Source organism: Mustela nigripes, chromosome 14 (assembly GCF_022355385.1).
Source record: "Mustela nigripes isolate SB6536 chromosome 14, MUSNIG.SB6536, whole genome shotgun sequence".
Taxonomy (NCBI): domain Eukaryota; kingdom Metazoa; phylum Chordata; class Mammalia; order Carnivora; family Mustelidae; genus Mustela; species Mustela nigripes.
In genome coordinates, this window is record NC_081570.1 from 64,241,399 (window position 1) to 64,258,113 (window position 16,715).

Genomic DNA, 16,715 nt, shown 5'->3' on the forward strand with positions numbered 1-16,715 from the left:
GTAGTAGCAAAACAGCTCTATCATATCTGACAAACCAAATGTGGAGAACATGTATCTGGCTGGAGGCGTGGGAATTTTTTGCCTAGAATCTGAACCCCCTCATGTAATTAGGAAATATCCCACTTTACGAGTCTTCATAGAAGGCAGAAACCACCCCCACTTATAGAAGCTAAAAATGCCATAGTCATTCTTCCTGTCACCCTTTTAGCATGAACACAGGCACTTTAATCTATGTTCTGCCAATATGACATTTCCACCAAGGACTCTAAATTAAGAGCTAGAGACAGTAAGAACCTGGGCCAGCAAAGGCTGGATTTTGGCAGGCAGCAGCAGCAACATTAAGTTTCCCAAGATAATGGTAGCAGCTATGCAGTAGCAGAGTCTAACCAGCAACATGTGGCAGCTTTATTGTCACTGGGTGATTTCATGCCATGATTTCCAGATGTCTTTCTTGCTACCTAGTCTAACATGTTCCTGGCTACATATAGCCTTCCCAGCAACTTGGAGAGCTAATCAATATGCTTTCAATAAATTACTTTTCTACTTGAATCAGTCAAAATTGCCTACAATTAAAAACCCAGACTAACGCATTTAATAATTAAATAAATGACACTAAACAATTATACTTTATCAAATCTTTTTACCTTATAAGGTATTGACTGTTGTTTTATATAATTTTATATAATTTGCCATCATGGTCTTAAGTAACAGCTACTTTATACATGATGGTATGTGTTAACAACAATAAAAAACCCTTCAAATCAGGCTTCTTCAACTCTTCCAAAGCAATACGAAAATGCAAAAATAATAACAATTGTCTAAGGTTCATTTTCACTGAAGCTCAGAGTTAAGCATTATTAAGAATTCTTACCTGTCAGGAATACCTAGCCTCTTGACACTTCTGTAAACAGAGAGAGTATTTGCAACATGTCGATAATTAAACCAGAACCGGGATGTACATACCTAAAGTATTAAAACAAATATATTATTGTTATGAATCAAAATAAGCCACCAAGTTATAGAATTATCTCTCTTGAAGTAGGATTTAGAGATGCCTTAAAAAAAAAGTACATCATAATATAGGCTTACAAACAGGAAAACATATAAAGAATTGTCAATAAAACCAAGCTCTCCAGAAAGAGGTCTTTCATAACTGCTATTAAATAAAAAGACCATTCAGCTTAAGAGAAACCAAATCTTTGGGGAATTTAATCAAATACTGAACCAACTTAGTTACTCTCAATTTATGTGATTCTATAATGTTCCTAAGTCTAAAAGATTAAATTCTTTAGAATCAAAGGCAATGCCCATAATCTCTTCATAGAATAGAAAATTAACGATATTGGGTTATATAATATTCCTTTCACTCTGGACTGCTTCCTAATTCCAGTTATGAAAAATGCTAGATAGATAGATTAACATACAAAGCACTTTTACATGCACATAAGAGAATATATTATAAAGAAGCTGTTGAACCAAATAGAAAACTAGAAACAATCCAAAAAAGTTTTACATTTAAAAAAACAACAACAAACTGATTCCTAAAAATGATACCAAAGGTATTGGGCAAACTTAACGCTATGCCTCAAAAAATCAGCCCTATGGGAAATCCATTCCAAAAAGCATACCTAAACCCCACAGCACCCTCTCAGACTCCTACCACATGCCTCTCTGCTGGTCATGGGTATAATGACAGCTTTGAGAATCACATAAATGTTCCTGCCCCTGCAAATGGAAAAGAACTACAAGATTTTTTTATTAAAATGAATTTTCAACCTGAAATCCAAAAAGGAAAAGACTATAATTTTTGACTACATTAAAGTGTAAAATTCCATGTGTCAAAAATACCACAAAGTCCTAAATGAAATTAAAAAAAAACTTGAAATAATTGTAACTCAATAAAAAAAAAAGGAACCACCCAATTTTCAAAAATGGGAAAAAGATGAAACCAACCATTTCATAATAAAGGTATTCAAAATGGACAATAAGCTATTAAAGATGGTCAAGTTTTACCATAATTTAAAAGACACAAATTGAATTGATGAATATTTAAAAGCCCATGACAATTCATAGTATTGACAATTGTGTATGGAAATAAATAACTCATATCTTGCTGTTCGAAATGTAAACTAATATAAATCTTCTAAAGTGGTAATTTTAAAGATATATCAAGTTTGAATGTATATTAATCTTTTGATTTAGCTTATATAAGTACACAAAAATATGTAATCAAGAATTTTCATTATAACATTGCCTGTACTAGCAAAAATTGAAATCAAAAAGCTAGAAATCTACAGATTCCATAACTTGAGTAGAACCAGTTTAATTTCTATCTGAATTAATCATAACAAAAACCAGTATATTCAGTGCAATCTACCACATCCAAAAGGCTTTTCTTGCTATTATAGTATTTCAGCATAAACCTAAGAAAACTGCCTGCCTTTTAACCAGCAATTTACTGAACATGAAATGAAGGTGGCAAAAGAGTAGGGACCAAGAAATAACTTAATATAAATCATTCATATTCTCAAAATGAAATTTTAAAAAAAAGCCAGTGGTAAGACAGCTTGTGATATGGTCCATTAGTCTTTTTAAAAGGAGAGAGGGATAGACACAAATGTAATTATATGCATTGGAAATTTCTGAAAGGATGCACAAGAAAAGAGTAACTGATCATAGAGAATAAAAATGGGAATCAAAGAAGGGTACAAGGATTTTTCAGTTCATACCTTACTGTACTTTTTTTTAAACCATAAGTAAGGGTTATCATCATAAATTTTTTTTATTAAACAGGAGCAAAAATGATTTACTCAAAGCAGATCTTGAAACTAAAAGGGAATCCAATTTTCCTTCTATCTCCCTCTGGTGGCGAAAGTTTCTCAGTCACAGTACAATGGCAAAGGGGTATTCCATTTACCTCTGATCATTTAGTCACGACAAAGTAATTCAAACTGGTAGAGAAACATATATTTTTAAAATCTGAATTACATAACATTGAGAAAAATGCATGTTTGGTACTTTCAACTTGGCCCTGGTCAAATTTCAAGATTTTCCATTTAAGAAAGCACAATTCACTTTAATTCACTTCGTAAAGTCTCACTTTACGAAGTCTGAGTTAATATGTAAAATATTGCACACAATACAAAACTGCAGTTGTTGTGAAATGCTCAGTAATAATTCTTTCTCATCCTCATTTCATTCCTCATCTGAGACACAAGTTACTGAGGCTGAAGAGGGGCTCAGTTAGAGGCTTCCCAAACAAGGAAAGCTTCATGCGTGTGCAGTTTAAGCTAAAAGGCTCTTATTGTAAAAGATAAGCCCTTTGGCAATTAGTTGTCTGAACATGGGCACTTACTCCCTTTCTTAAGAATTCCCATAGAGAGACTAGTCATTGAAGAGCCCTTAGTTTCTGAAGAGCAAGTTATTCTCCAGAATTGCTGGATCATGGCCTGTCTCCTGATTAAATGTCCCTCTCTTTTAACTGGTCATCAAAAACTTATCTCCTTATCTTGAGCTGCTTTTGTTCAATTCCTTCATAAAATCTCTTTTGAAGGGTAACATATAGGTGTTCTTTGTGGAAGAACAACAAAATGACCCATGAGCTACCTTCCTTTTTCACAAAAATTTGCTTCCTTTCCTGCCTCATTTCCTCATTCTTTCTTCCAGTCAACCCTTTTCTACAATTTTTTCATGAAGTCAAATTTATTATATCTTCTAATCATGTGAATGTCATTAAATAAATTCTCAGCAGTGAAACTATTATCCAAATACTTTCCAAGTGCGAGAAAAACAAACTGATGATGCGTATTCTAGTAAGGAAATTAAAAATACAAATTTATAAATCCAGATAAATTAAGATGGTAATTTACGCCAAGACAAAAAAAGGCAGAAGAAAAAAATTGGCCAATAAGCAAACCTTACTAAAAATCAAAACAATTCAAATTAAAACAAAATTTAATTTGTTACCCAGCAGTTAAAAAGAAATGGCAGGGGCGCCTGGGCGGCTCAGGCTCAGTGGGTTAAACCGCTGCCTTCGGCTTAGGTCATGATCTCAGGGTCCTAGGATCGAGTCCCGCATCAGGCTCTCTGCTCAGCAGGGAGCCTGCTTCCTCCTCTCTCTCTCTCTCTCTGCCTGCCTCTCTGCCTACTTGTGATCTGTCAAATAAATAAATAAAATCTTTAAAAAAAAAAAAAGAAATGGCAAAGGTTAATAATACACAGTTGTTCTGCAATTAGAAAAAAGAGGTATAGCATTTCTAGAAAGCAATTATGCTCCATAACTTCCCAGCCTTATAGCTTAGGAATCTATCCTAAAGATTAAATCAGTCAAGTTCACAAAGGTGTATTTTTACGGCTGTCCAACATAGCCTTGTTTAAAACAAAAAGGTTAGAATCTAAATGCCCATGAACAAGAGATTACAGTACATTCATAAAATACAAGGTAATAAAGACTTTGGAAATGATTATGCATCTCCATATTGACAGGGGAAGATCTCCAAGATATACTGCTATGGGATGCAAAATAACAGGTATAAGATGACCCTCATTACATAAAATCATTTATCTTTAGGCTTGTATATGAAGACAAAGGCCAGAAGAATCGAAACGTTAATTCTGGCATGTGTGGGACTTGAAGATATTTTCTTTTTCTTTTAAACTGAGGTGAGAGTAATCTAATATAAAATTAATCTGTCCCCTCCTAAACTTTTCTATATAATTTGATTTTCTATGATGATCATTTATTTTTGTGGGCAGAAAAAAAATTTTTTAATAGCCTAAATAGAGATTTATCTACAAACTAATATTATAGATAAGAAATACAATTACTAATTTCCATCATTAAAATAATTGTACATTTTATAAGATGCTTCTTTTAACAATAGTATCCCTAATATATTCTTATATTTATTTACATATCACCACTTGACAATACACTGAAACCCTAGAATATTAGTTGATATAGTCAATTTAAAATGTAGCCAATTCAAATTTAGGAATTTCTTATAAGATAGGAGAAAATAATTTTTTTTAAAAATTTGATTGACAACACAGAATTTCTCAGAAACATAACTAATGTAAACAACAACATATACCTTATCAAACATACTTACTACGGCACCTGGGTGGCTCAGTTGTTAAGCCTCTGCCTTCAACTCAGATCATGATCCCAGGGTCCTGGAATTGAGCCCCACTTCAGGCTCCTTGCTTGGCAGGAAGTCTGCTTCTCCCTCTGCCACTCCCCCTGCTTACGTGCTCTCTCTCTTTCTCACTGTCTCTCTCTTTGTCAAATAAATAAATAAAATCTTTAAAACAACAACAACAACACAACATACTTACCAAAACAGCCCAGTTGTTTGTATGGCCACTTCTAAAGAACTGTTCTGCTTGATCCTACAAGTCAAATAATATCAAAAACATTAGAAAAGCCACATTTCTGAGAATAAAGACTGAATAAAGAACAGTTAAGATTCATGGAGTCTTTGGTTAAAATGATAGTAAGTTATCATTATGCAAATTTATAAAGGTTCTAGTATTTGATCTTATAAAGGACATATTTTGTCCTTATAAAGGACAAATTTTAATTTTGTTGGGGGACATGGAGGAGAGCTACTTGTTTTAAAACAGTTTATCTCAAACACAACCAGCTCTTCCTCATATGCTTCTAGTTTTCCATTCAGTCTTCAAATTGTGAACGACTGACTTATTTTCATGCCCTGATTCTACACATAACAATTAATACCCTTCTTATTGAAGTCTCATTCACTACTTCCTACTCTGTGCTGGATGTTTCCAGTAACTTTATTGAACACAGCAATATATGTGATTGAGCACATTCTCTACCATGCCTCCATGTACCATTTCCCTACTCTGTTAAAGTCTGAACCATATCTGCCATTGTAACATCCAAAAATATCAACACCTAATGAATATATTTACTATACATTAAAATTACAGTGAATATAAACCTTAGTGACCCCAGATCTGCTACCAAACAGTATTAATTATGAGAGGAGTCATACTGCCTGGATTCAAATCTGGACCCTACTATATACTAGCTGTAAAAGCTTAGGAAAGTTTCTCTATGCCTCCATTTCTCCATCTATAAAATAGTAATATATTACCTGATACACAGAAGGTACAAAAGGTGACTGGAACACAGTAATTGCATAACAAATGTTAGGTGTTTTAATTTTCAGCTGGCAAGAAAATTTTAAGGACAATAAAACAAAAAATTCCCTCATATACATATCTATGTATTTTTTAACCTTTCTCAACAGCTGTCTAGATGCAAAATAAACAGTATGCTATAGGGGATAAAGCATTAGTTTAAAAACTTGAAGATTTAGCCCAAATCCTAACCCACACATAGCTGTGAGACTGGGATAAGTCACTTAGCTCTTTAGACTTGAAAGTAAGATCTGACCCAATAATATCAAATATCCTGTCTAGCTGAAAATTTTTACATCAAGACTTCGATGAAAAATTTGTTATGGCAAAACTCTTCTGTGATTTTTTTATTTTTTTGTTTTTTATTTAGACAATACAGGCACTGCAAAGTTACTTATTCATTCTACATATAATGAATGGAGCACCTATTATGTGCCAGTTACATGTACCGTACAGTGATACAAAAATCATGCTGCTTTATCTGAAGAACCCCACAGTTCAATAAAGAAGCATGCAAACATGTTACACTGCAAGGTAACATTAATTCATTCATCACATTCATTGGGTGCCATGTGCCAGCCATTGTCCTGAGTGAAGAGAATACAATGAAGGGCAAAAATAGTCATAGTACTTGCCTCCAAAGAGGATATTATCCAACTTGATAGACACACATTAAGCAGATGAGGGCAAACTATAAATTCTATAGAGATAAGATACACAGTATCATGAAAAAGTACAATAGACTCCCAGATAGACCTGACCTGATTCTGGCTGTGGGAAGAAGGAAGGCATCAGTGAAGTCTTCCTAGAGAAGTGACCTTTGCTTAGTATTCAAAAGATGAAGAGAAGAGGGAAGATAATTCCAGATAGAAGGAACATCCTCCCTAAGGGAAAAAGGAGCTTTGAGAAACTAAAAGATTAGCACAACTAAAAGTCCAAGAAAGAGAAGAGTAGGGCCTTACTCATGGGTCATAATGAATATTCTGTTCGCTATCCTTAAGAAAGCATTAAGGTGTTTATGGGTGACAGGATCTGATTTGCATTTTTAAAAGTTACTCTGGCTGCAGCTTAGAAAATAGACTGGAAAGAAAAAAGACTTGAAGCCAACCAGTTAGGGAGCTACTGGACTCTTAAGTGAAAGATGCAGGAATAACAGATACTACAAAGCATATACGGATTATAGTAGATGAATGCTACACTGGCTAAGTGTACAAATTACAAGAGTATAAGCAAAGCAAGGGATAAGGAAAGACTCTACAGAGGTTATGTTTTTATTACATCTTTATAAGAAGACATAAGAAATAAAAGGTATAAAAAAATCATGGTTAATGTGAAAAAGCACAGAAACAACGTAACTACAAAAAAATAATGGTATCAAAAACGAAGTATACAAGATAATCCACTAAAATAAAGGAGAAAAATAGCAGAACGTCTATTCATATTTGTATTATATAAGAATATACCTTATAAATATTGACTATATAGATTACCAGCAATTCATGGATACAGCGAAAGGGTGCATGCACCATCTTTTCTAACTGGAGGATATGTATTCAAAAAGTTTAGAACTCATTGGTCTAAACTCAAGGTACTTAGGTGGTAGAAAGAACAGACTCCAAAAAGAAGATCAAAGAATGGGCAGAAACCAGATTATGCTGTTTAAATAAACTTTCCTCCCTGTGCAATGGGAAAACACTGAAAGGATTAAATCAAGAATAACCTGACTGGGTTTGCATTTTATGAAGACTAATCTAGCATTTAAGTGAGGGACTTTGGAAACCTGGGGGAAACAAGATAGTTCTTGCAATAGTCTAGGTAAGAAATGAGCAAAGCCCACACTAAGCCGGTGGAACTGGAAAGGTGAAAGCAATTTTTAAAGCTCAGAACACAGAAAGTAGTGATGATCAACACACGGGATAAAAAGAGTTTATTAAAACAAACCGGTTTCTGACTTAGCAGCAATCCTACAGGAGGTGGGCTAGGCAGAAGATGAAACTTCGGACATCGATTTGCAAATGTCGGTTAACCATCCCGGGCCCCTCGCCTAGAGGTTAGGAAGGCCTGAAACGCGTACTGTCCGAGTACTGGATAGAGTAAAAAAGCTTTATCAAGGCCAGAACGTCTTTTGACTCCAAAATGAAACACCGTACCGGTCTGACTCCTATCAAAGGGGAGCAGGGTAGTTTAGCAGGAGAAAAGTAGGTGCTTCACTTTCGTGCTCACGTATCAACTGCTGAGGACTGCACACTCGTTCGAGGAATGGATCAGATCCTCCCCCGCCTCCTGAGATCTGATTCTTTGAATTCGTCGTTTTAAAACGGCGAAACAGGTCGACAGTGTCCTATCCCATTCCCGGTGACACCCTTCCCACACACAGCCCAGTCGGCCTTAGTAAGACGCTGATGCTCCCCTTCGCTGCTGGGAATCGGAGCCACGACAGAGCTGACCTCCAGGGCTCTGTCGCTCGGAGGGCCTGACTCCTACCTCGATCTGACTAGCGGCCAAGCTGCCGAAGGAGAAAAGCAGCAACCCTGCCAGGGCTGTCAAACCCCTGCTGAGAAAGCAGGAGGCCACCATGTTTCCCGGCTTCAGCTTCCCGCACCTGCGGGGGCGGAGCGAGTGCCGTAAAGCAGCACGGCGGCTTTTTGCGTGGCTTTTTTTTTTTTTTTTTTTTTTGCGACGCTAGCCCCACCTCCTTGAGGTCCGCCCTTCGGCAGCCTTTAGTAAACAGCCCTGGCACAGAGTTGAGATTCCCCCGGTGGCCGGGGCAGGGCAGTTGGAAGACTTTCATCCTTTATCTTTAGCTGAATGTCCAGTTTTTGTATTGTAAAATAGATACAACGTTTGAAAAGTTGTTTGAAAGGTGAGGGAGAAAAACCTGTGATCCCGTAAACTTTAAAAAGGTATTTACTATTCTGCCTAGCGCTGCCAATTCTTTGAGTATGTGAAGCTGTGTGTGAAGCGAGATGGTGTAGGAAGTGCAAGCCTTTGGGCACAAAAAGATGATTGATTGGATTAAATGGAAAAATGGGTGGTTGCTACAATTAACAGGCTTGCGGGCTATTATGAAAAGCTTGAACATGGAGAAATTGTTCAAATTTTTGTTTCTTCTGTAATTATGGAACTAAAATGGACTTCAAAGAGAGTCTGAGGGTTTGATAAGATCATGTGTGTTTGTTCCATTATAAATGATTCAATTTTGAATCATTTTTATCTAGCATGACAAAAGCATGTTCATGCTACTTCGCTTGAATGGTAACTTCAAATTCCACCCCTTATTTTTGCCTCAAAGTAATTACCCCTCCACTGGACAATACAAAGTTTCCAAGTTTTACCATAAAAATAATATTGTAAAGCATACCTTTGTGCATTTGGCCTTTTACATTTGTTGAATTATATTCTTTATATAACTTCTTAGAACAGGAATCTTAGGTCAAAATGTACAAAAATGTTAGTGCCTATCAATAATATTGCTTTCCAAAGTATACACTCACAGTGCCATAAAAATACAATCTAACACCAAATTATACTGGTTTTTTTTTTCCCTCTAAATTCCTTGCTACAAAATACTACCTCAAAGTTGTTATACTTCTAGTTCCTTGACTGCTCTCAAGATCTGATGTGTTTCCTTGTGTTTATAATCTTAAGTACTCTAATGTAAATACTCTGCTCATAGCTTTGTTATCCATATGAATTCGAATACCTTTATGAAGGAGTTGGCATTAAGCCTTGCCATTTTTTTATGTTATTGTTTTTCCTGGTCTCTTGTGTCTCTTTCCATTTTGTTTCTTTTACTATTGTATGTTGTGATGTATTTAATGTTAGGTAGTCAAATTTCAGGTTTTTCATTATAAAGCCAAGGAAGCATACCATCAGAGAGTCTTACACCTGAAATGTCACACGTTCATGCGGGTCTCAGATCAAGGCTTATTTTCTCTGCTTTTAAATTTAACTGTTCAATTATACAGAATATATTTCTGTATATACCATGAGATGTTATGCGAATTATCTATTGCTGCATAATGAACCATCCAAAACTCTGTAGTGTGTCCATAGCTAGAGAAAACAAAGGTGTAGAAATGGAAACATGATTCTAGGGAGCCATTCCTGTAACAAACTACTATTTTTATCAAAATTGGTATTCCATTATCCAACAGGATTTTCTACATAATGCTTACCTTATCCATTGACTCATAATTATTCTCTTACTAAACAGTCATCAGAAATAAAGTACTTCTGGACTTTCTATTCTCTTCAGTTAAAATTTATGTCTATTTTGGGGCCGGTACCATGTTATTTAGTCACTGTTGTTTTTAATACATTTTAATATTTAGCCATTAATTTAATAATTAGCCATTAGGGCTAACCATTTTAGTATACTTAATTTTTCACAAAAATTCTTTGCTTTTTGTGATTTTGCCCAGTAATTTGCCAAATGAATTTTATAATAATTTTTCCAGGTTATAAGAAAATAATACTATTTGAATTTTTAATGGGATTATACAGAATCTATTAATAAATTTGAAAATGCCTGACCTCTTTATCATATTTAGTCCTTCATCCTGGAATATGGAACTCTCTTACTTATTTGTGGTTCCTTTTTTTAATTTCTTAGTAGAACTTTAAGCCAGAGATATCTAAATTAAGCTATTTCCTAAGCATCGCTAACATTTGTTGGGGTTTTTTGTATTGTTAACATTTGTTCTAATTCTTAATAGATTTTTTCATTATATATATATATATTTTATTTCATATATAAAACTATAAATAGGTAATATCTATAATATTATGTATGCTGTTCAGTTATTGCTGATAGGCAGATCATATTTTCTAAGTACTTTCATTATTTTAATAAGAAGTATTTAATTATATTAATAATGAAAATTACTTAAAACTTTTATTTGACAAGCTCTTTTGGCTTTTCTAGTTTTTTAATAATGTTATCCTCAAATTACTTTTTTGTCTCTTCCTTTCCAATATTATTTCTGGTATTCCTTTTTCATAATTTATCTTACAGCTGAAAACTAACTAATAATGTTGATAGCAAGATTTTCTTGTTTCATTTTTGTTTTAAGAGGGATGGTTTTAGCATTTTTCCATTAAATCTATCATTAGTTCTTGGATTAGAATAAGTACTAATTGTCATGTTAAAGAAGTAGATTTCTTTCTTTTTTTAAAAAAAATTTTATTTATTTATTTGTCAAAGAGAGAGCACAAGCAGGCAGAGTGGCAGGCAGAGGCTCCCTGCTGGACAAGGGGCCCAATGAAGGACTTGATCCCAGGACCCGGGATCATGACCCAAGCGGAAGGCAGCGGCCTAACTGACTGAGCCACCCAGGCATCCCTAAAGAAGTAGATTTCTATTTCTCTTTGTTTTTTGGTTGAACACTGATTTTCAAGTATGGCAAGACTTTGTACCCAAATGTGGGACACAGAAACAGTTTTAAACACCACTCAACAAGGGAAATAATTTTTTTTATCTGTTAACATGTGAAATAGCATTATTTAAAATTTGGTTAGAAATTGTTAACCATGAATACAGAGACAGATTGGGGGTTGCCAGAGGCAGGGAGCAGGGGTGGGCAAAAGGAACAAAGGCAGTCAGAAGGTATTAACTTCCACTTACTATATAAGATAAATAGATTCTGGGAATGCGATGTTCAGCATGCTCACTCTAGTTAATAATTCGGAGCCCCATCCCACCACCGCCTGTAACTTGCCCGACCTTGGACCACTCTGTGTGTCCTACTGGCCCTGGGGCAGACAGCCACTTGGGACCTGACGACCTGAGGGCCAGCCATGGAGGGAGCATGGCAGTCTTGGTGCTGCATGTGGCACTGTTGTTCCCAGACAGGGACTTGGCAGTCTCTTTGGACTCTGAACTCTTGAGTGTGGACAGCCTTCAGAATGCAGAACATCAAACTCTGATCAGTATAAATAACCAGGATGCCCTAGAGACTTGAGCGCTGGGTGTGGAAAGGACATGTCTGCTTATCCCAACCAGTGTACTCTGCATGAAAATCAGGGAAGATGGTCATGATATTTAAATAATCCAGAGTGGACTGTGTTGATGGGGGAGTTTATAGAAGAGAAATTGGAGAAACCACCTTCAACATTGTGCTAGATGAATTCCATTTTCCCTTTTTCTCTTTCCTATGTTTCTTTGCAAAGGATTTGTTGGTCCACATTTTCTGCGAGGAAGTGTGGAAGAGAACAATGTACAGTAACTGATAATTAAAGAAAATACGAAAAGTCCTTCTTTCTTGGCTTTTTCCCTTGAGTCAACCCCACTGCCCAAGAGACTTGTGCATTGCTTTATTTAGCTGGAATAAAATCAGCATTGTAATAAAAAAAACACAATACTGTAGTGTACTGTAGTATAGTGTATTTGAAAGTTGCTAAGAGAGTAGATCTTAAAAGTTTTCATCACAAGGAAAAAACTGTACACCTAAAGCTATAACAATGTTATGTCAATTATATCTCAATTAAAAAAAAAGAATTGTTAACCAGAGTCTGCATTTAGACTAGTAGTCAATTCAATTACTCATTTAGTGAATAATTGACTTAACTAACAGAGAAAACAAGCATTTGATTATCAGATCAAAATCACACACATCCATGGCATCTCTAATAAAAGTTTTTATGCATGACCCTCACAGGGAGTTCACCATAGTCTATCCATGCTGTTATTATTGTTCTCCAATGAAGTGATAACTCAGATTGATTCAGTCAACTCTAGTGTTAGATCACTGTTTATTCTTGCTCTTTTATTGCATATGCCCCTACCATTTCTTCTTCTGTGTCACCTTTTTCTCTCTTCTCCTATCTGCACCAAAAACACCACTGTGTTATCCATTCACTGAGTGAATATTTATTAAGCACCAGTTACATACCAGGCACTGTGCTAGTCACGGACAATAATAGGAGAGAGAGCAAAAACTGAGCAGTTTGCTGCTTTCATTGGAACTTACAGTATAAGGGAGGCAGATATTAACAGTATAAGCACTTAAACAAATGTAAAAATTTAACAAGAGAATTCCTATTAGGGAACACAGCCCTGTAAGAAAAACCAGAATAGGCTTCCCTGAGGAAATGGACTGAGCTGAAATTAATGAGTTAATGAGGCAAAGATGAAGAGAATTCAAGACAAGAAGCAGCTCTTACAAAGAACCTATGGAGGAAGGAAGCTTGGATTATTAGAGGAAGTTTTTGAATGACCTTATGCATGTAGTTCAAAGAATGAAAGAGAGAGTGCTGCAAGATGAAACTGCATTGCTCAGCAGGTGTCACATCCCTTCAAAGCTTTGGGGATCAGGTCAAGGAAAGCCTCAGAATGGCAACAATCATGCTGGTTTCAATGAGAATGGCTGCAGGTAGAGCATTTGGGAGGCCATGGCTCTAGTCCCGGGAATGGTAGCTTGGACCAGTGTGGTAAGGGTGGAAATGATGGAAATGGACATGATGGAAATTCAATTAGAATTTTAAGATCACAACCAACAGAACAGTGGTGATGGATTATATTTGGAAAGCAGGAGAAAGGACAATTTCAAGGATGACTTTTCAATATCCAACTTCTACAACCAAATGTTTTATAATGCCCCACCCCTTTTTTTTACATAAAGATCACAGGAAGTCAACCAGGTTTAGGATTCCTAGACAAGTCAGATCTGGTTTAAATATTTACCCAAAACAATTTGAAAGATGAACTTCCATAAACTTATTATCATTACTTTTGTGGCTACTAAATAAATGTTGTCCCAAAATGAAACAGGTGGAAAGGATATGTTTAATCAGGATCAGAACATGGCTGGGCAGAGGGATTTTGCAATGTGGTTTTTAATATGTATAGTTTAATTGCCTCAGGCAAAACTGTTTGCACCACAAGGATCTGATGTATACAACATTTCATTCATACCTAACAGTCAAAATGTTTATTTGGGCAAAACAAAATTCAAAAAGGAAATGAGATATTTAATAAAATACAAATAAGAAAAAGTCAACTAAAATAGAGGAAAAAGTCTGTCTTTCCAGTGTATTTGTATCATTTCCTAGTACTAATTTTGATATTGGACCACCTTCAATTCCATTTCAGTTTGGCTTCAAATACTATTCCTCCCTCCTTCCAGTGAGCCATTTAATAATAGCTTGTTGTCCTGCTGTAATCAATTTCTATCTCATGACCTTCTCATTAGCTACAGAACTAAGTCATAATAACATTGCTTCAATACAAGAGTAGAGCAATTGCCCTTCAAAGTTGCATTTTTGGAAATTTTGTGATGTCATTAAAATGCCACAATGACCTTGTCAGAAAATCATGTTGCATGCTTTAGTGATGTCGAACTTGAGAACACATTAGTAGTGTATTCAATTCTTGTCAGTCAAGAAGCCACCGGTTTGGTTGGTACAAAGCTAATTGAGAGTTCAACTCTCCATGAGCTGAAAATTTCCTGTAAGTGCAATTGCTTTTGTTCAATTGATTTTTGTTATATTGTATATCGCTTCTATTCAATAAGCATCTTGTGAATATCTCTGAAGTCCCAGGAAGATTTAATAAATATTTTAACTCTGCCCTGTTTAATAAAGTGTGGGACATCCTGGAATGCCTCTCTTAGGAAGACATAGGAGTGGTGTGGAAGGGAGGGAAGGTGTGTATTTACAGAAAACTGCTAAAAAGGTACTTTGGTAGGGCAGAATAATAACTCCCCAAAGATGTCTATATCTTAATATTTAGAACCTGTGAATATGTTACCTAACAGGACAAAAGGGACTTTGCAAATGTGATTAAGTTCTTTAGTAAGGGAGATTATATTGAATTTTCTGAGTGGGCCCAATATAATCATAGGGGTACTTATAAGAGGCAGGCAAGAGTGTCAAGGAAAAAAAGATGTGGTGATGGAAGCTGGGTCAGAGTGATGAAGAGCCACCAGCTAAGGATGTGAGTAGCTTCCAGGAGCTGGAAAAGGCAAGAAAATCAATTCTCCCCCACACCTCCAAAAGAAACTCAGCTCTACCAACCCATTTTGGGCTTCTGACTTCCATAACTAAAAGATGGTAAATTTGTTTGTTTTTAAGCTGTTTAGTTTGTGGTAATTCATTACAGGTGCAAGAGGACTATGACCGTTACTTAAGCTATCAACACTAGTGATCCCCTGGAGATCTGAGAAGGAAGATTGGGGTCTTGGAGGGCTTTTACTTTCCACTCTTCAGTATTAGTTGAACTTCTCTGTTATATCACGGATTTATACAGCATCTTAAAATAAACATTAAAAAAAACTAGAGGGGCACCTGGGTGGCTCAGTGGATTCAGGCTCTGCCTTCGGCTCAAGTCGTGATCTCAGGGTCCTGCGATCGAGGCCCACGTCAGGCTTTCTGCTTAGCGGGGAGCCTGCTTCCCCTTCTCTGCCTGCCTCTCTGTCTACCTGTGATCTCTATCTGTCAAATTAAAAAAAAAATTTAAAAAACAAGATAATATTAGGTGAAAAGAATGTATAGAATATTCATATAATAGAAAATTATATATATATTCTAGGAATATTCATACAATATTCATATAATAGAATAATATTATAATATATTACAATAGAATAGAATAAATAATATTCTATGAATATTCATATAATAGAAAATTATATATGGAATAATTTCTTAACCATCTAAAAAAAGACAAAAATAAGACGGAAGCCTACTAAAATGTTATCATTTTCTAGTCCTGGGTATTGAGATTGTGGATGTTCTATTTCTATTTATCAGTTCATTTACTCAATGGTTATTTATTGAGCATCTACTCTGTGCCGGGGAATATGCTGAGAACTGAGGACGCCGATGGGAATAAGATGCACACAATCTCCACTCCCATAGAACTTAAACATAGCAGGGAAGGCAGACATTAAACAGACAATTACACAAATCATTAATTAATTATATCGTGGTAAGTTCAACAAAGGAGAAGTACTGGTGACATCATCACACAGGAGGGTAGCCTCACCTGGTCAAGGGATGCTTTCCTGAGGAACTACGGCTTAGAACTCAAGGATAAATGGGAATTTGCCAGAAAGAAATGGGAAATACACTTTTCCTAATTTTCTCTGAAGAGCAAATGTCACTTATATTTTCATAAAAAATGAATACTTTTAGTGGTTTTTAAAGGAATAACTAACATATCTCCCTCTCTTTATATCTGGTAACAACAGCTGCTCAGTGCTGGAAATGCTCTGCTCACTGATTGATTTAGCCAAATTTAGTTTAACGATCAGACATTTCTCTCTCTCTCAAATACTTCAGTCAAATAAAATATTTAAGTTAATAAATTAAAGCCACTAGACAAAAAAGTAAAATAAAACAATGATTAAATAGCCTCCTTTTCTAAAGCTTACATTAGGAAACTGTTAAATTTATTACTTTTGGTAGCCAACCTACCAAGGAGAGCTTATGAAATGCACTTAACATTGACCTTGAGGGAAATAAGACCCAGCTTCTTTGCTAGCTGAAGTTCTATTTTTATCAGATCAAAATAGAATAGAATAGAAGGAAGGAACAGAAGTGAAGGA

At 35.5% G+C, this 16,715-nt stretch overlaps 1 protein-coding gene across 1 annotated transcript in view; it reads right to left on the reverse strand.

The window, feature by feature from the left end:
* Window positions 1-8,788, reverse strand: part of PIGK (phosphatidylinositol glycan anchor biosynthesis class K) — a 125,463-nt gene extending 116,675 nt beyond the window's left edge. Inside the window, exons 1-3 of the mRNA XM_059375167.1 lie at window positions 8,653-8,788; window positions 5,338-5,391; window positions 872-963 (exon numbers count right to left, since the gene is read on the reverse strand). Of these exons, the coding sequence (XP_059231150.1) occupies window positions 872-963; window positions 5,338-5,391; window positions 8,653-8,745 (239 nt within the window). The 5' untranslated portion in view covers window positions 8,746-8,788. The remainder of the gene's footprint in view (window positions 1-871; window positions 964-5,337; window positions 5,392-8,652) is intronic.
* Between the last annotated feature and the right edge of the window lie 7,927 nt (window positions 8,789-16,715).